This window comes from Dendrobium catenatum, unplaced genomic scaffold (assembly GCF_001605985.2).
Source record: "Dendrobium catenatum unplaced genomic scaffold, ASM160598v2 fragScaff_scaffold_1617, whole genome shotgun sequence".
Taxonomy (NCBI): Eukaryota; Viridiplantae; Streptophyta; class Magnoliopsida; order Asparagales; family Orchidaceae; genus Dendrobium; species Dendrobium catenatum.
In genome coordinates, this window is record NW_021320079.1 from 2,362,413 (window position 1) to 2,377,751 (window position 15,339).

General features: G+C 37.3%; 2 protein-coding genes across 2 annotated transcripts; one reads left to right on the forward strand and one right to left on the reverse strand.

Annotated features, from left to right (window-relative positions):
- Window positions 1-343: 343 nt before the first annotated feature.
- On the forward strand, window positions 344-4,097 carry LOC110091951 (LRR receptor-like serine/threonine-protein kinase RPK2). Its single transcript, XM_020816298.2, has one exon. The coding sequence runs from the start codon at window positions 515-517 to the stop codon at window positions 3,827-3,829; it is 3,315 nt and encodes a 1,104-aa protein (XP_020671957.1). The 5' UTR covers window positions 344-514; the 3' UTR covers window positions 3,830-4,097.
- A 9,459-nt stretch (window positions 4,098-13,556) lies between these two features.
- LOC110091876 (ninja-family protein 2) lies at window positions 13,557-14,969 on the reverse strand. The gene is made up of 2 exons (XM_020816202.2): window positions 14,276-14,969; window positions 13,557-14,196 (listed from the first exon to the last, which is right to left on the reverse strand). Exons 1-2 carry the CDS (start codon window positions 14,763-14,765, stop codon window positions 13,778-13,780), a joined length of 909 nt encoding a protein of 302 aa, XP_020671861.1. The 5' UTR covers window positions 14,766-14,969; the 3' UTR covers window positions 13,557-13,777.
- Between the last annotated feature and the right edge of the window lie 370 nt (window positions 14,970-15,339).

Consider the following 15,339-nt stretch of genomic DNA (forward strand, 5'->3'; position numbering starts at 1 on the left):
GTAATATTTTGAAGTACACAATTAACATTGTAATAATGGAGGACTCCATTTTCGTGCTGCAGAGAGAATTTTAGAAGGGGGCTGGAATCTTAGGGAAGTACAATGTGGGCCTTTGATTTTACATTGAGATATGTGCAATTTTATGTTACACGCCTCTTATGGTTTTAATAGTTAGTTCTAAAAGTGTACAAGTGGGCTTACTAGCTATTATTAGCAGCCTATAGTTTATAGGATTTAAATAATGTGAAGGAGAAGCAACAAGAAAAAGCAGCAGAGGTTAAAACTCGTTTTCCTGAAAAGGCCCCTTCTTTTTATCATTATTACATCTCTGTTACATTTCTGCCCCTCTGCTTCCTCTCTCTCTCTCTTCAATCAAAGAGACAAAAGCTAGGGTTTCCACTTTCCACTTCTTCACGATTAGCTTCCTCAGTCGTTCGAGCCTCCTTCTCGTAGCCTAATCACGACTCGGGTTAGGCTTGGGTAGGAGTTGGGTTGAATCTTACGGTTCCGAGGAATGCGCCTCCCGCCGGCGATGACTCGCCGCCGGGATATATCCACTAAAGATCTCACCTTTTTTCTCTTCACCCTTCTACTTCTCCTGTCTTTTGCTCTCGGCGGTGAGCGCGACGCGCTGCTACGCTTCAAGAGCTCCGTCTCGGACCCTGCAGGTCTGCTTGCTGCATGGTCCACTGAGAGTTTGGACCACTGTTCTTGGCCATGGCTCTCTTGCGACTCGCGCTCGCGGGTTGTTGAGGTCAACATCTCCGCCGCCGCTGCCACTTCATGTCCGCTTTCCACCCCGACTGTCCGGAGCTGCCCCGATCCGACACGGCGGCTAACTGGGCGCCTTTCCGCATCCATGGGCGAGCTTTCGCAGCTTAAAGTCCTTTACTTGCCATTCCATGGCTTCTCCGGTGAGATCCCTAATGAGATTTGGCTGCTGGAGAATCTTGAGGTGCTTAATCTAGAATCGAATCTCTTCTCCGGCTATCTACCTCAGCAATTTCCTCGTGGTTTGCGTGTGCTGAACTTGGGGTTCAACCGAATCGTAGGTGAGATTCCACAGTCCCTCTCGAACTGTCTTGATTTGGAAACCCTAGACCTCTCTGGCAACAATCTCAACGGTACTGTTCCTGGATTTGTTGGCAATTTGCGTTCTTTGCGTGGTCTTTACCTGTCCTTCAACTATCTTAGCGGTTCCATCCCTGAAGATATTGGACTCGGTTGCTTGAGTCTTGAGCACCTGGACTTATCAGGGAATCTTCTACTTGGTAGCATTCCTCGTAGTCTTGGAAACTGTAGCAAGCTTCAATCTTTACTTCTGTTCTCCAACTTGCTTGATGATGTTATACCTCCAGTTCTAGGCTTGCTTACCAAGCTTCAGGTTTTGGATGTTTCAAGGAACAGCCTGAGTGGCCCTGTACCTTCTGAGCTGGGAAATTGTACAGCATTATCTGTAATTGTGCTATCAAATCCTTTCCACCCTGTTCGAATGAAGGAGGGTGGTGAGAGTGATGTCGACATTGATGACTTCAATTGTTTCCAAGGTGGAATTCCTGATAGTGTAACGAGATTGCCGTATCTTAAAGTTCTTTGGGCTCCAAGGGTGATACTGGAAGGTGAGATTCCTAGCAATTGGGGTACTTGCCAGAACTTGGAGATGGTTAACTTTGGGGATAATCTGTTCACAGGGAGGATTCCGGAAGTTTTCGGCCAGTGTGAAAATCTCAAGTTTCTTAATATAAGCTCAAACAAGTTGTCAGGTTGGATCAGCAATGCTCTTCCTGTGCCTTGTATGGATGTATTTGATGTCAGTGGAAATGAGCTATCAGGTCCAGTTCCAGCATTTATCAACAATACATGCCATTTGTCTAGATCCGCTTCTGATAACCAGGTGTCTGCTTATGCTTCTTTTTTCTCCAAGAGAGCTCGTGCCGGGTTATCCTCGCCTTATTTGAAAACTGGTGGTGAGCAACTGGTATATCACAATTTTGCTGGAAACAACTTTACTGGTAATTTCCCAACTTTACCTGTAGCAGTTAATACATCTGGCAACCAGATTATCTATGCTTTCTTTGTGGAGAGGAATCAGTTCGGCGGACCTTTGACGAATAGTCTATTCGAGAAATGCAATGCATTGGAAGGGCTTGTTGCCAACTTCAGCAATAACTTAATCCATGGTGAAATTCCAGAGAAAATTGGTGCCTTGTGTGAGTCTCTAGTTGTTCTTGATGCATCTGATAATCAACTAACTGGAACAATTCCCCCAAGTCTCGGGCTTTCCCAAAATCTTACAGCAATTGACTTGAGTAGAAATAGACTTCAAGGCCAGATACCTGTAAATCTTGGGAATTTGAAAATTCTGAAGTATCTCTCAGTGGCTGGTAACAACCTTAGTGGCCAAATACCTTCAGGATTTGATCAGTTAATTTCACTTGAGATGGTAGATCTTTCTTTCAATTCTCTTATGGGTGTAATCCCCAGTGGTCTCGTGAAACTGAAGAATCTTAAGGTCCTTCTCCTTGATAGCAATAAACTTTCTGGCAAGATTCCCAATGTTTCATCAGTTCCTACGTTTAATGTTTCATTCAACAATCTCTCCGGACCTTTACCTTTTAACTCCAGCAAATTGAGGTGTGAAAGTGTCTATGGGAATCCTCTACTCCCACCATGTCCTATAGTATCTCTTTCTGAGCCACCATCTAACCAGCAGGGATACATTGCAGATTCACAAGTTTATTCTGATACACCTCCTGGAAGTCCACCTTCTAAGAGCAGTAATGGTGGGTTCAGTTCTATCGAGATTGCATCCATCACATCGGCTTCAGCCATAGTTTCAGTTCTACTGGCCTTGATTGTCCTCTATGTATACACTACAAAATGTGCCCCCAGATCCTTACGACAGTCTCCAGGACAAAGGGAAGTAACTGTTTTCACTGATATTGGTGTTCCAATTACATATGAAACTGTTGTGCGAGCCACTGGAGGATTTAATGCAAGCAATTGTATTGGAAGTGGTGGCTTCGGAGCAACTTACAAGGCTGAAATTTCACCTGGTGTTTTGGTGGCTATTAAGAGACTCTCTATTGGAAGGTTGCAGGGTGTTCAACAGTTTCATGCAGAGATAAAAACTCTTGGAAGATGGAGGCACCCAAATCTAGTGACTTTGATAGGTTACCATCTCTCCGACGCCGAGATGTTTCTCATATACAATTATTTACCAGGAGGTAACTTGGAGAGGTTTATTCAAGAGAGATCCAAAAGGCCTGTGGTATGGAGAATGCTTCATAAAATTGCTCTAGATGTTGCTCGTGCTCTCACTTACTTGCACGACAATTGCGTTCCTCGAATTCTCCATCGAGATGTTAAGCCAAGCAACATTCTGCTGGATAAAGATTATAATGCCTATCTATCTGACTTTGGATTAGCCAGGCTTCTTGGGAATTCAGAAACCCATGCAACTACTGGTGTGGCTGGAACTTTTGGCTATGTTGCTCCTGAATATGCCATGACTTGTCGTGTTTCTGATAAAGCTGATGTATACAGCTATGGTGTGGTTCTTTTGGAGTTGCTTTCAGACAAAAAGGCTTTGGATCCATCATTTTCTCCATATGGAAATGGTTTCAACATTGTTGCTTGGGCATGTTTGCTACTTCGACAAGGCCGGGCTCGCGAGTTTTTTACTGAGGGATTGTGGGAAGTTGGCCCCCATGATGACTTAGTTGAAACTTTGCATTTAGCTGTAACATGTACTGTTGAATCACTTTCAATTAGACCCACCATGAAGCAAGTTGTCCAGCGGCTAAAGCAAGTCCAACCACCAACTTGATAGAACCACATTACTGAAGGTATTTAACATCTTCACTTTAGAAAGGTAAGAATTAAGTTGTAAAATGTGTTAATTTGTCCAATTTTCTGATACCTCTCAGAAACAAATCTGAGTTGTAGTTACTTTGTATTATATTTCAATTTCTCCACTTGCCTCTTGGAGCAGGTTACTGATGTATCCTTGTCAGAGTTAAAAAAAATGTTGAGATTTGTAATACCAGCTCACATTTTAAATGAGATGTGTACCTAAATTTCTTTCCTTTTTTGTATGTGGATTCCAACTAATTTTCCTATCAATGGACAGTAATGGATTGATATGTGGTGGAAATAAGTTTTGTGAAGGAGTTTTTTGTAAGGGCTTTTTTGCTAGATCTAAAGAACTTGTCTTCCATGGAGAGACATCCGAGGACTGCCCCCCTCAAAAAAGCCCCAGACATGTGAGGACAGTTGGAGGTACGAGCTGTTGTCTCGCTTACTGGCTTATTTAATTTTTTATGAATTCTGCGATTGCTGATGTTTCAGTGATTATTCAATTTTTTTTTTCTTAAATTATTCAAGATTATGCCAGAGATTCTTCAAACAATTTTCATAATGAGAATTACAGCAAGGTGAGGAAGCTTTTTTTTTTTTTCTTCAAAATAATCAGTTTTTTTCTGTTAATTCTTGAATTTTGATTCTTTCTACTCGAGATTATTAAATGGCAATTTAATAGCTAAAGATGTTATTTAAGCTTTGTTTGAGACGGCTTTTTTACGGCTTTAAGAAGCAAGAAGAAAGCTGTCCCAAATGAAACATTAATCAAACATTGAATTAAACTTGGTTGTAGTAAAATAGTTTGTCTGCGATTTTTACACTTAGAAATAGAATGTTTTTCTTAAAGACCTGCAATGTTTTTTGTAAGTGTTGCAGAGATGACGATGCTCAAGTGGATGTGTTGTTTTTATTGTTGGAGTACCTCTTAGTGATAGATATGATTAGAGAGTCGCTTTAGATGATTTGGTCACATAAAATGTTGGTCTTCGGATGATTCTAACGAGAGTAGATGTATTAGATCCGGCCTATGTTAAGAAAGGTAGAGGTAGATCCAAAAAGGCTTGGTTAGAAAATATTAAAATGACTTCTTTAATTAGGTTTAAATGAGAATTTGATTCATAATAGGACACAATGGAGAAAAAAGATTCATGTATTCGACCCCATATAGTAGGATAAAGAGTTGTTGTTATTGTAGGGTTAACACCTTAGGTAGAATTCAATATAAATGATAGAAAGCAAGGATTCATAAATCCAGGTCATGACTCCAAATAATTGGGATAATACTAATGAGGATGGTGTCTTAATTTATTTGCTTTTATGCTTTATTTGGTTTCTTGCACATGAAAAATAGCTTTTAGAAAGTGATTACTTTGTTTGGCCTTATTTTTTTGTCTAAATTTAAAACCCTCACTTTTGAGGGATTTGAATGTGCTTATAGAGTTGAAAATTCATGTTGTTAATAAACTAAATGAGCCCTTAAGAGTGTTGTATTGATCTTTACAAGCTTAAGTTTGAACTTTTTTTTTTGTGTATGGATATTGTATACTAACAACAACCTATATCAAACTTACCGTGATAGGATTCCGATTTCCACACAGCCAAAAAATAGAAATAACGAAGAAAAAACGCAGCAGAAATCAGCGAGAAATAATGAGATTATAAGCTAATTTTATTGATATCAGCTAATAAATCAAGATACAAGATAATATATTATTTAAGAGGTAGATTGACTCTCCACAAACCTTAGGCAGCGTTAGGAACAACTCCAAAGGAAATTACTGCAAAATACGAAACCACATAATGAAAATAAAGCAAATTAATTAATCCTAAATAAACCTTCCTAATTTCCTCTTAAATTTGAATTCAAATTAGTCATTTTTACCTAAATAAACTTTCCTAGTTCCCTCTCAAATCTGAATTCAAATCAGCTCTCCTTCTCTAAATAAATCTTCCTAATTTTCTCCCAAAATTTAACTCAAATCCGCACTATTTTCTTAAATAAACTTTCCTAATTTCCTTCCAATTTTAATTTTCTATGGTAAGTAATTAAAAGTATAACTAATCCCTTTTGTGCCCCCGTCTCTCTTTGCTCACCGCCCACATTAGTAGGGCCCACAGGGCTTTTTCGCCCTCCAGCTAGAATGGTACCCTTTGCTGGGGCCGGATTGATTGGCTGGACCGGCTCAGATCATACTACTTGAAGAATAAATTTTTGTTAAGAAAAGCATTTCAATCTGTGCTAAGTTACCATACTACATGTTGATTTTGCAGTTTTCAAAAAAGGTATGAAGAATAAATTTTTGTTAAGAAAAGCATTTCAATCTGTGCTAAGTTACCATACTACATGTTGATTTTGCAGTTTTCAAAAAAGCTTGAAAACATGTTTGTTATCTTTATATTGAATGGCTGAATTGAAGCCAGAGTTCTAGTTATTGGTAAAGAGAGGCTTGAACAAGATGGGTAAGTGAAGTTTAAGGCTTCGTTTGAGGCAGTTTTTTTGCTGCTTTCTAAAATAATTTTTTAGTGCAACATTTTTTAATTACAAAAATTTTTTGAGTTAGAAATTTTTGCACTAGAAAGTCGTTTTAAAAAAATAGTAAGAAAGTTTTCCCAAATGAAGCCTAAGTTTCCTGATTGTGGGTAATTTGCATCTAGATTTGTGATTTTGGAGTTAAACTCATGGTTCAACTAGCAGCTGTTGGGAGTCATTATGTTGAGATAAATGCCACCTTGAAATGGATCTTTTTAATATATATATATTTTTAAAATAATTATTCTCCATATTTTGATCATATTTAAGTCACTATGGATTTGTTTTGCTTTAATATTATTTTATCTGATTTTTTGGGACTGTTTGGGATCACATTTACTTTTGTTTATTATATTCTTTATTTTGTTTTTTTTTTATCTTATGTTCTAATATGAAACAATAATATATTTAGTTTTCTCATACTGTTTATTATTTTTAGAAAACAAAAAACAAAATATAAAAATCATCTCTACTTCCCCTGAAATCGCCTCATCCTGAGGTGCTTAGGATGAGAATTTTTTAAAAAAATATATATAAAAAATGTCTAAAACTAATTTTGAGTATTTTTTAAACAATTTATTTATTTTTTAGAATATAAAATAAAAATTAATTAAACAGTCTTTTTTTAAATATTTTTTAATAAAATAAAAACAAAACAAATTTTGATCTCAAGTAGAGCTTTAGTTGTTCTTCTCTTAAATGTCAAGCTAATTTTCCTCTATTAAAGTAGCATAAAGTCAAGTAGTCATTATGAGCAATGAGCATGAGCCAAACAATAATTTAACATAGATTTGATTTGCTTCCAATACCTCTCTCTCCAGTGCATTCAAGTCGCCCTTCATTAAAGCTTGTTTATGGTCATAAGAAGCCTGGAATATCTAATAAATTTTTCATGAGACTCAAGAACACGAGAAATTATTCTATGCGGACGTCGAATCCAACTCGATATCCGGAGATCAACCAGAACGAGCCAAGTCAACAATATCGAGCGCAGTACCAAGCGGTACCGAGTCGCGGTACCAACATGGCTTATTTTTTAATTGGTCTCCATACAGCGTTCGGCGTCCGCACAGAATAATTCCTCCGCGAACACCCACTAGGAATTTCTGTTTCTCCACAAGTAATTAATTTACATTTCTTTCTGTTCATTTCAAGCTCATCTGATAGAGATATTTAACAGCTGGCTTTCAATCTCTGTCAGGTTTGAAGGAACTTACTGCTTCTATGACTTTGATATCTCACTGAGTGCAGTAGCAATGCTTCTTAAAGGTGAAAATCACTGAGCAAGGTTCCCCTTTCTACGTGCATAGGCTTTTAATCACTGACCCCTCAAAAGTATAATTGCACTTCTGTGGTTTGGCCTTCCCAGTTTTGATCAGTAAGCTATAATACTCTTTCGGATTTGCTTGCCAGTTGTATTCAGCAAGTCATAATACTCTTTTACATCTGCTTGCTCTGTTGTATTCAGTAGGGTTTCTATTGTTGATGTCAACTTCTCTATTAGCCTTAATGGGGCTCTTCGTGCCTATTTAAATTTATTGTCGAGCTAAGGCAGGGGTGCTCATTATCCCCTATCGATGATTTATTTAATCAACTTATTGGATATTCTGTGCTTTCCAAGATTGATCTGTTGTTTGAATATTATCAGGTGAAGGTGAGAGAGTCTGACGTGATGAAGACAACTTTTAATATGAGATAGGGACATTATGAGTTTTTAGTCATGTCATTTGGGGTGAACAATGCCCCAACAATTCTTATGAATATAATGAATAGAGTATTCAGAGATTTTATGAATTAGTTTGTGATTATTTTCATAGAAGATATTTTGGTATATTCTATTGAGGAATATCATGTTAGACATTTAAGGATTATTTTGGAAACTTTTAGACAACATGAGCTATATGCAAAATCCTCCAAATATGAATTCTGATTGAGTATTTCTTTTTTGGGATACGTGATGAGTTGTGCTGGTATTTCTTTTAATCTCCAGAAAGTTCATGCCGTCACTGATTGGTTGGAGTTTACTACTATATGTGAGGTATGCAATTTCTTAAGTATGATTGAAATTATAGAAAGTTTGTGAAGAGTTTTTCTCAAATTTTTGCACCTTTGACGAGATTGACTAAAAAGTCAATAGCTTTTGTATGCACACTGGAGTGTGAGGCTAGTTTTTAGAGATTGAAGAATTATTTGATTTCTACTCCTATTTTGACTCTTCCTTCTGATACAGAAAGCTTTCAGTTATTCAGTGATGTTTCACTGAGAGATTTTAGGTGTGTTTTGATGCAACACTGTAGAGTGATAGCTTATGCCTTCGGGCAATTGAAGCCAAATGAGAGGAATTATCTGACATATGATCTAAAATTTGCTACTATAATTTTTGCTTTGAATTTCTAAAGATATTATTTGTATGGAGTTAGATGTGAGATCTTTATTGATTATCAGAGTCTTAAATATATATTCACTCAGAAGGATCTGAACTTAAGACAAAGGAGCTGACTTGATTTGATCAAAGACTATGATCTGATTATTTTGTATCGACCTGACAAGCTATTGTAGTAGCTGGCGTTCTAAGCAAGAAATCTCCTGGATAATCATGTATTCATCTTACTTTTGATGAGTATTTGATATGTTATATTGAGATATTATAATTGAAGGTGATTTCTTCTACCAATTGAGATTATGGTATATTAGCTCATATGATTATTCAGCCTTCTTTGTAAAAAAAAAAATAGAAATCTAAAAAGTCAGATACAATGTATTCAAAGTTGATTTATCTGATTATATCTAATAAGAAATATGAACTATAAGTATCTGATTTTGCTATTATCTTCTGCAATGATAGATTATGGGTTCCTATTTATGGAGATCTAAAACGAGAGATTTTACATGAAGCTCACCTTTCCGACTACACTATTCACCCATTTAACTGTTCGGTATTTGATCGGAGTTGATAGATATTTTTTTGTTGATTTTTGTACAGTCATAGCTAATTTATTTTTCAATTTTGTAACTTTTATTTATAATAATGTGTTTTAGTTTATATATTTTGATGAAATGAAAGAAATTTTATAGATAAACTTATTTTTACTACTTGGATGTTTTAGTAACTACGTAGTATGTTATTTATTTAAATTTTATATTGAAAGAGAATTTGAAATATTTCAAAACTAGATCTTGGGATTTATGTCATTGTTCAGCACAATAGGACCTATCGTGTTTGGGTTGGGTTGTGATAGTAAATTTCTGTATCATGAGGATATTAATCTCAAAAAGCTACTCCTGGTGTCTTGGAAGAATAGCTGCAGACTCAAGGATCTAGGGGGTCTCAGCTTGCCATCTTTACAAACCCTTTATCATGCTGATTTCTCGTCATTTGGAGAATTTTTTCTACAAATTCTTTACATGTTGGTTGGTGCTTGTGTAAATATGTTTCACCTTGGAAGGAGTCATCTATTTCTGCTTCTAGCTTTTTGAAGAAAGTCTCTTTGGTGGCAAGCAAAATCAAATGTAACATGACCTTTAAAATCTCTGCTCGTCTTCGTTTTCTTTCCTCTAAGATCTGTGATTCCAACCAACTGCTTTATCATATCATATTCCTCAAGGTGCATTTGTATCTGCTTTTATTAATGGTTATAGATGGCTCCGTCCACCATCTCTTCATGATGACCTCATAATCATGATTCACAACATTGTTGTTGGTGATGATTTTGGCATCTATTGGAATGACAATCCTCATCCTAACTTTAAACTTTCTTTCCTTCAAATTTTTTACCATGAATAGGTCCCTTGTTCCTTGGCATTTCATGATATGGTATAATTTTTTTTTTAGAGATACGTTGTTTTTTTACTTTGTTATGATTGGAGGTTTTAAAACTACATATGTTTTAATTAGGAGGAATATTCATCTAAATCCTCTTTAATGATTTTGCTTGTAGTCTAATGAATCCTCTACCAATCTTTTCTTTGAATGCCGACACTCTTATGGCATCATTAGCCACTTGATTCCTTGGGCTTCAACCTTTCTCTTTAGACCTTCCCTGCTCCAATTGTTGTCTTTTATTTCTGTTACGGAGAATATTGGGAATCATGTTAAAAATTTATATTTTCTTGCTACTTTCTGCTCTTTGTACTACATTTGGAGAGAAAGTAACGCTAGAAGATTTGAGAATGAAATTGATAGTGCCACAACGACTTGTTTCAAAATTAGAAAGGCCCTTCATCTTAAAGGCTGTTTCCTTGAAAAGTTATGGGAAATTTGCTAGCTTATCCCCTAACTTGGTCTTTTATGTTGGTTTACACCTTATGCTAGGTGTCTTGGATGGAGTTTGGGGTTTCTTTTCTATTGTCATTTCTTGTTATTGCTCGTTGGTTGTTTTTGTCTGCTGGGGACTTTTTAGTGGACTTTGAAGTATCTATTTTCTGGCTTTGTGGTTATTTAGTGGGTCTGCTTCTTCTTTTGGGGTGGCTTTGATGGACATTTTGGCTTTATTTGCTTTGGCTGTCTTGTGCTTCTGTTTGTTGGGTGTTTTTCTGGCTGATGAGGATTTTTCGGTGGATTATGATGAATCCTTTACATGTGTTTTCGTTTTCCCTTGGAAGGTCCTGGCTGACAACCATGGGACTTTTGGCAGCTTCTCTCAAGTATTTTGAAATCCTTTATTGGTTATTTAGCTTTAGTGGATGAGTGGCTTTACCCTTAGAGATAGGATACGAAATGAGCATATACGTGAAAATGTTGGAGTAACTCCAGTAGAAGATAAGATTAGGGAAAGTCGTCTTAGATGGTTTGGTCACATAAAACGGCGGCCTTGCGATGACCCAGTTAGGAGAGTAGAGGTATTAGATTTGACTTATGTTAAGAAAGGTAGGGGTAGACTTAAAAAGACTTGGTTATAAAATATTAGGAATGACCTTTCTTTATTAGATTTAAACGAGAATTTAACTTTTAATAGGACACAATGGAGAAAAAGGATTCATGTTGCCAACCCCACGTAGTGGGATAAAGGCTTGATGTTGTTGTTGTAGTAATTCTGAGTCCACTCTTTTTTGTGTTTTTTTTTTCTATTTTCATACAGTGCAATGCTATGTTTTTGATGCAGCTCTTCATATTTTCTCTCATTGGTTGTTGAGTTATAACTTTGCCCTTAAGTTTTGCTGTAATTCTTTCTTCACAGTGGAAAAAAAAAATACACAAAAAAGAGTGCAAAGGGTGCCATACATTAAGAAAAGAAAATATTTGCTTCCTGTTTCAATTTGCAAAATTGTTATCCAATGGGCTCTGCTACTATCTAGTGTGAAAGTCCCATGAAGCTTTCTGTTCAATCTCCAGTTAAATAGTTGAAAAATCTTTGAAAAATGTTGAGCTCTCATTCGAAAGGGAGATTGTTTAAGGCTTCGTTTGGGACGGCTTTCTTACCGTTTCATAAACAATTTTCTAGTTAAAAAATTAAAATGTTATATTAAAAAGCTGTTTTAAGAAACAAAAAGAAAGTCGTCTCTAACGAAGCCTAAGTATTTGAGAATTACAATTTATTCTCATATCAAATATTTATAAAATATATTAAAGTAAGATTCAAGTTGGTGCTACCATTTGCATATAATATTTTTTCTGTTCTTTTTATATATAAATGGTGTCTCTCTGTGTGCTCTTTCAATAATCTTTAGCACAACCTTCAGTGGCAACTTATTCTATGATAAATATATCAAGTATTGATACCATTGTTCTATTCTTCAGTAATTAAAGCAGTAGCTGCCATGCTGATATCCTTAGTCATCTACTCTGCTGTCTATATGATCACAGTTCAGTATCTGGATTGAGATCTGTTCAAAATTGTTCAAAATGAATTAGATTTGTCTATAGAGATATTGATTCAAGGTAAATATGATTCATTAAGGTTTTTGTTTGGGACTGCTTTCTTATTGCTTCTTAAAACAGCTTAGTATAAAAATTTAAATTTTTATATTAAAACTTTATTTTAAGAAACATCAAAAAAGCTGTGCTCAAACGAAGCCTAAATTTGGTTCAAGTTTAATCCTCATTAGATTATGCTTCAATTTAGATGAAGTTTAGTTCTGTTTGGGGAGATAGGAGTAAACACTACATTGATGAAATAAACAAGAAATTAAAAGTAAAAAAAAGTAAATGACAACATGATTTAATCGAAAAATTCCAAAATAGGGAAAAATTGAGTCACACCATACCAAGAAATTCACTATGAAAATTAAAAAAATAAATATTGATCTCTCCTCTCACTCTCTTCGTGCTTCTCTTCTCACATACATCGTTCTCAATGTTTAACTAGCTTAGAAAATACAAGAGAAAATAAGTTATAACCCCCAAGGGACGCAACCCTTGAGAAAAACGAGAAAAATAACCGTTCAATCCGTCTCGCAACACTGCGGCGCCCAATCTGCTTGACAATGCTACATCCCTCAAACACTTAGCATTGTGGCGCTCAATCTCTGTTTTGACTTGTTGCGGCGTCATATCTCGACCGCTGGATGTTTTGTTCCATGTCGTTCAGCGCTAGGGCGCTTGGGTACGTAGTGCCGGGGCATCATACAAAAAAAATCAAGTTCAAAGTACCCAAACCCAAGTAGGGGGTAAATTCCCCCACACCATCCAATGTACACGACAAACTTTGAGGTCTGAGACAACAAAACAACCAGATTGATCAACACAATCAGATTCCACACATAACAAGTTCCTAGCTTCTAGTTCAATTCAATTCTGAGTTGATACCAGTTACCCTTGAAAATAAAATATTAAAATTTGAAGACATTTATACTTATATAAACTCTAATTTTGGCATAAATAATATACCTATAACATTAACTTAGAAAAAAACATATGTCAAGATGTCCTGATCAAAAATTGGTCATGACAACTTCAAAATTTGTTGATTTGCTTTAAGATTGACATATTTATTCATATTACACTCATCTCAATGCAGATTTAATAGCTTTTAAATTCGCCCCATGATAATTCTTTCCTTGCTCTACCATGCAGCTCCCAAAACTCCCCGAGACAATAATCCTCTAGCTCATGATTTTCTTGCCATCATCTTAGATCATCTTGGGTCTCAAATACTCCTGGCAACAACTGTAGTTCAAATTGATTTACAATGAACTAGTCTACCAGATAAAATAACAGTAGTTCAAATTGATTCACGAAGAAAAAATCCAACAGATCAAGCAGCGCAATTCGGCAAAAAAAAAAAAACGATGCAGATTTCAGAAGAAGAAAAAACTTACAAAAGGATTCTATTCTCTCTGCATAATTTAGCTCAAAGTTAAAATCTTTCAGCGTTTCTGCTGATCAAAAACATAAAGAAAGAAAGCTTCTAACCAGCTGAAGGGATTAGATTAATCTGATAGCCTTCGTCACAACAAGGAACCAGAGCTGGGATTCACAACGATATGCCGAAGAGGATGAGCTACATCACCACCACCGGCATGCTTAACAAATTCTGCCGGCGAGAGGAAGTTCCCATGGCATACACAGACTATACTCACCTCCCCTTTCCCATAACTATAAAGGAAACCATCTATCCTTCTACCATTAGGACCGTTGCCTCTCGTCGACACCGATGGCATCTCCTCCACCATGTTCTTGCCGATATCACTAATCCCACGGTTAAGAGATCTTTCTTCGTCCTTCTTTCTCAAGACATTTTCTTTGAGCGCAGCTTCATTACAACGAAAGGTGCCATTGATGGATTTTGGTGCTGGTGTTGCCATTGTCGGGGCCTTTGAAGGGTTGTTGACATCAGAAGCACAGATGATTCCAGGGAATTCAAAGCCTGTAGAAGGAAATAAGCAGAAGCTCATTTCATGATTGTAGCTTTATGTATAAATTCAGATCTCATCATCTCTACATACCTTGCTCTTGCTGGCTTTCAAATTCCGATCCACCAGAAGAACTACTCCCCTGCGACGCCACCCCAAATCTTCTCGACGACGATTGAACTCCATTCTCTTCTACTTCAAACCTTCTCATCTTCCGCACAGACCCCCCTTCAAAATCATCATCAAATCTCTTTAAGTTCCTTTTGTCCTCCCTTTTCCTCATCGCCTCCATCCTCTTAATACTTTGCACCTCCTTCCTCCTTCGAATCTCCTCCTCTGCATCGCTCGGCATCGAGCAAGTCCTGACCAGCGGCACAACGGTCGGAAAATCACTTCGAAGTATAGCAGGAATAGAAGAAGATCTCATGAGCCGATTATTCTCTGCATCCTGTGAACTAAAGCAGCCGCCGAGCGAAAGCCCAAGCTCAATCTCGTCGGAGTCCCCGCCGGTTACTTCTTCCGTCGAGAATCCGCCGGAGAATCGCCGCAGAAGATCCCTCGCCCCTGCCTCCATCGGATCCATGCTAAAGAGAGGATTTTGACTACATCAGGGTAGAAAGAACGGATTTTGATGAGAGGATAGACGAAGGGGGCATCTGCAGTTGAAAAAACCAGACGCGGTAAATAATCAAACGTCAAAAGTCGCCGGCGGAGAGGAACGGAGTTGGAAAACAAGCGTTTTTTTAGAATGGAATGAGGTGCGTGAACTCTTCTTCAGTGGCAGGGGAAGGTAATAAAAATCAGAGCATGACCTCAAGGGAAATAAATCACGTGTCGGGTGGATGGCTCTTCCGAGGACACGTGGAAGAAGGAGACGGAAAGCTCGCATCGCGAAGCAAGCGGCGACACCATTTTGGGTGGCGAGATACCGGCGCCGATGGCGGTCAAATGCTGGACACGTGTCGAAACAAGAGATCCGTTCCGAATTCCGATACGGCGTTACGTGCCGGAAGTCGTTATGGTCCGATCGCCGGCGTACTAAACAGTCGTTCAACGTGTCTACTGCGCGACACGTGTCAGCAATCGGATAGGCGGCCCGAAGAAAGGATAATTATTTGTTATTTACACAAATATTGGGTTGTGACAAACTATTTATA

Bases quoted from the DNA above. Each gene is read 5' to 3' on its own strand.
- LOC110091876 (XM_020816202.2), bottom strand. From the start codon at position 14,765: ATGGATCCGATGGAGGCAGGGGCGAGGGATCTTCTGCGGCGATTCTCC. The intron at 14,197-14,275 runs GTATGTAGAGAT...TTCCTTCTACAG, and splicing joins TGAAAGCCAGCAAGAGCAAG to GCTTTGAATTCCCTGGAATC.
- LOC110091951 (XM_020816298.2), top strand. From the start codon at position 515: ATGCGCCTCCCGCCGGCGATGACTCGCCGCCGGGATATATCCACTAAA.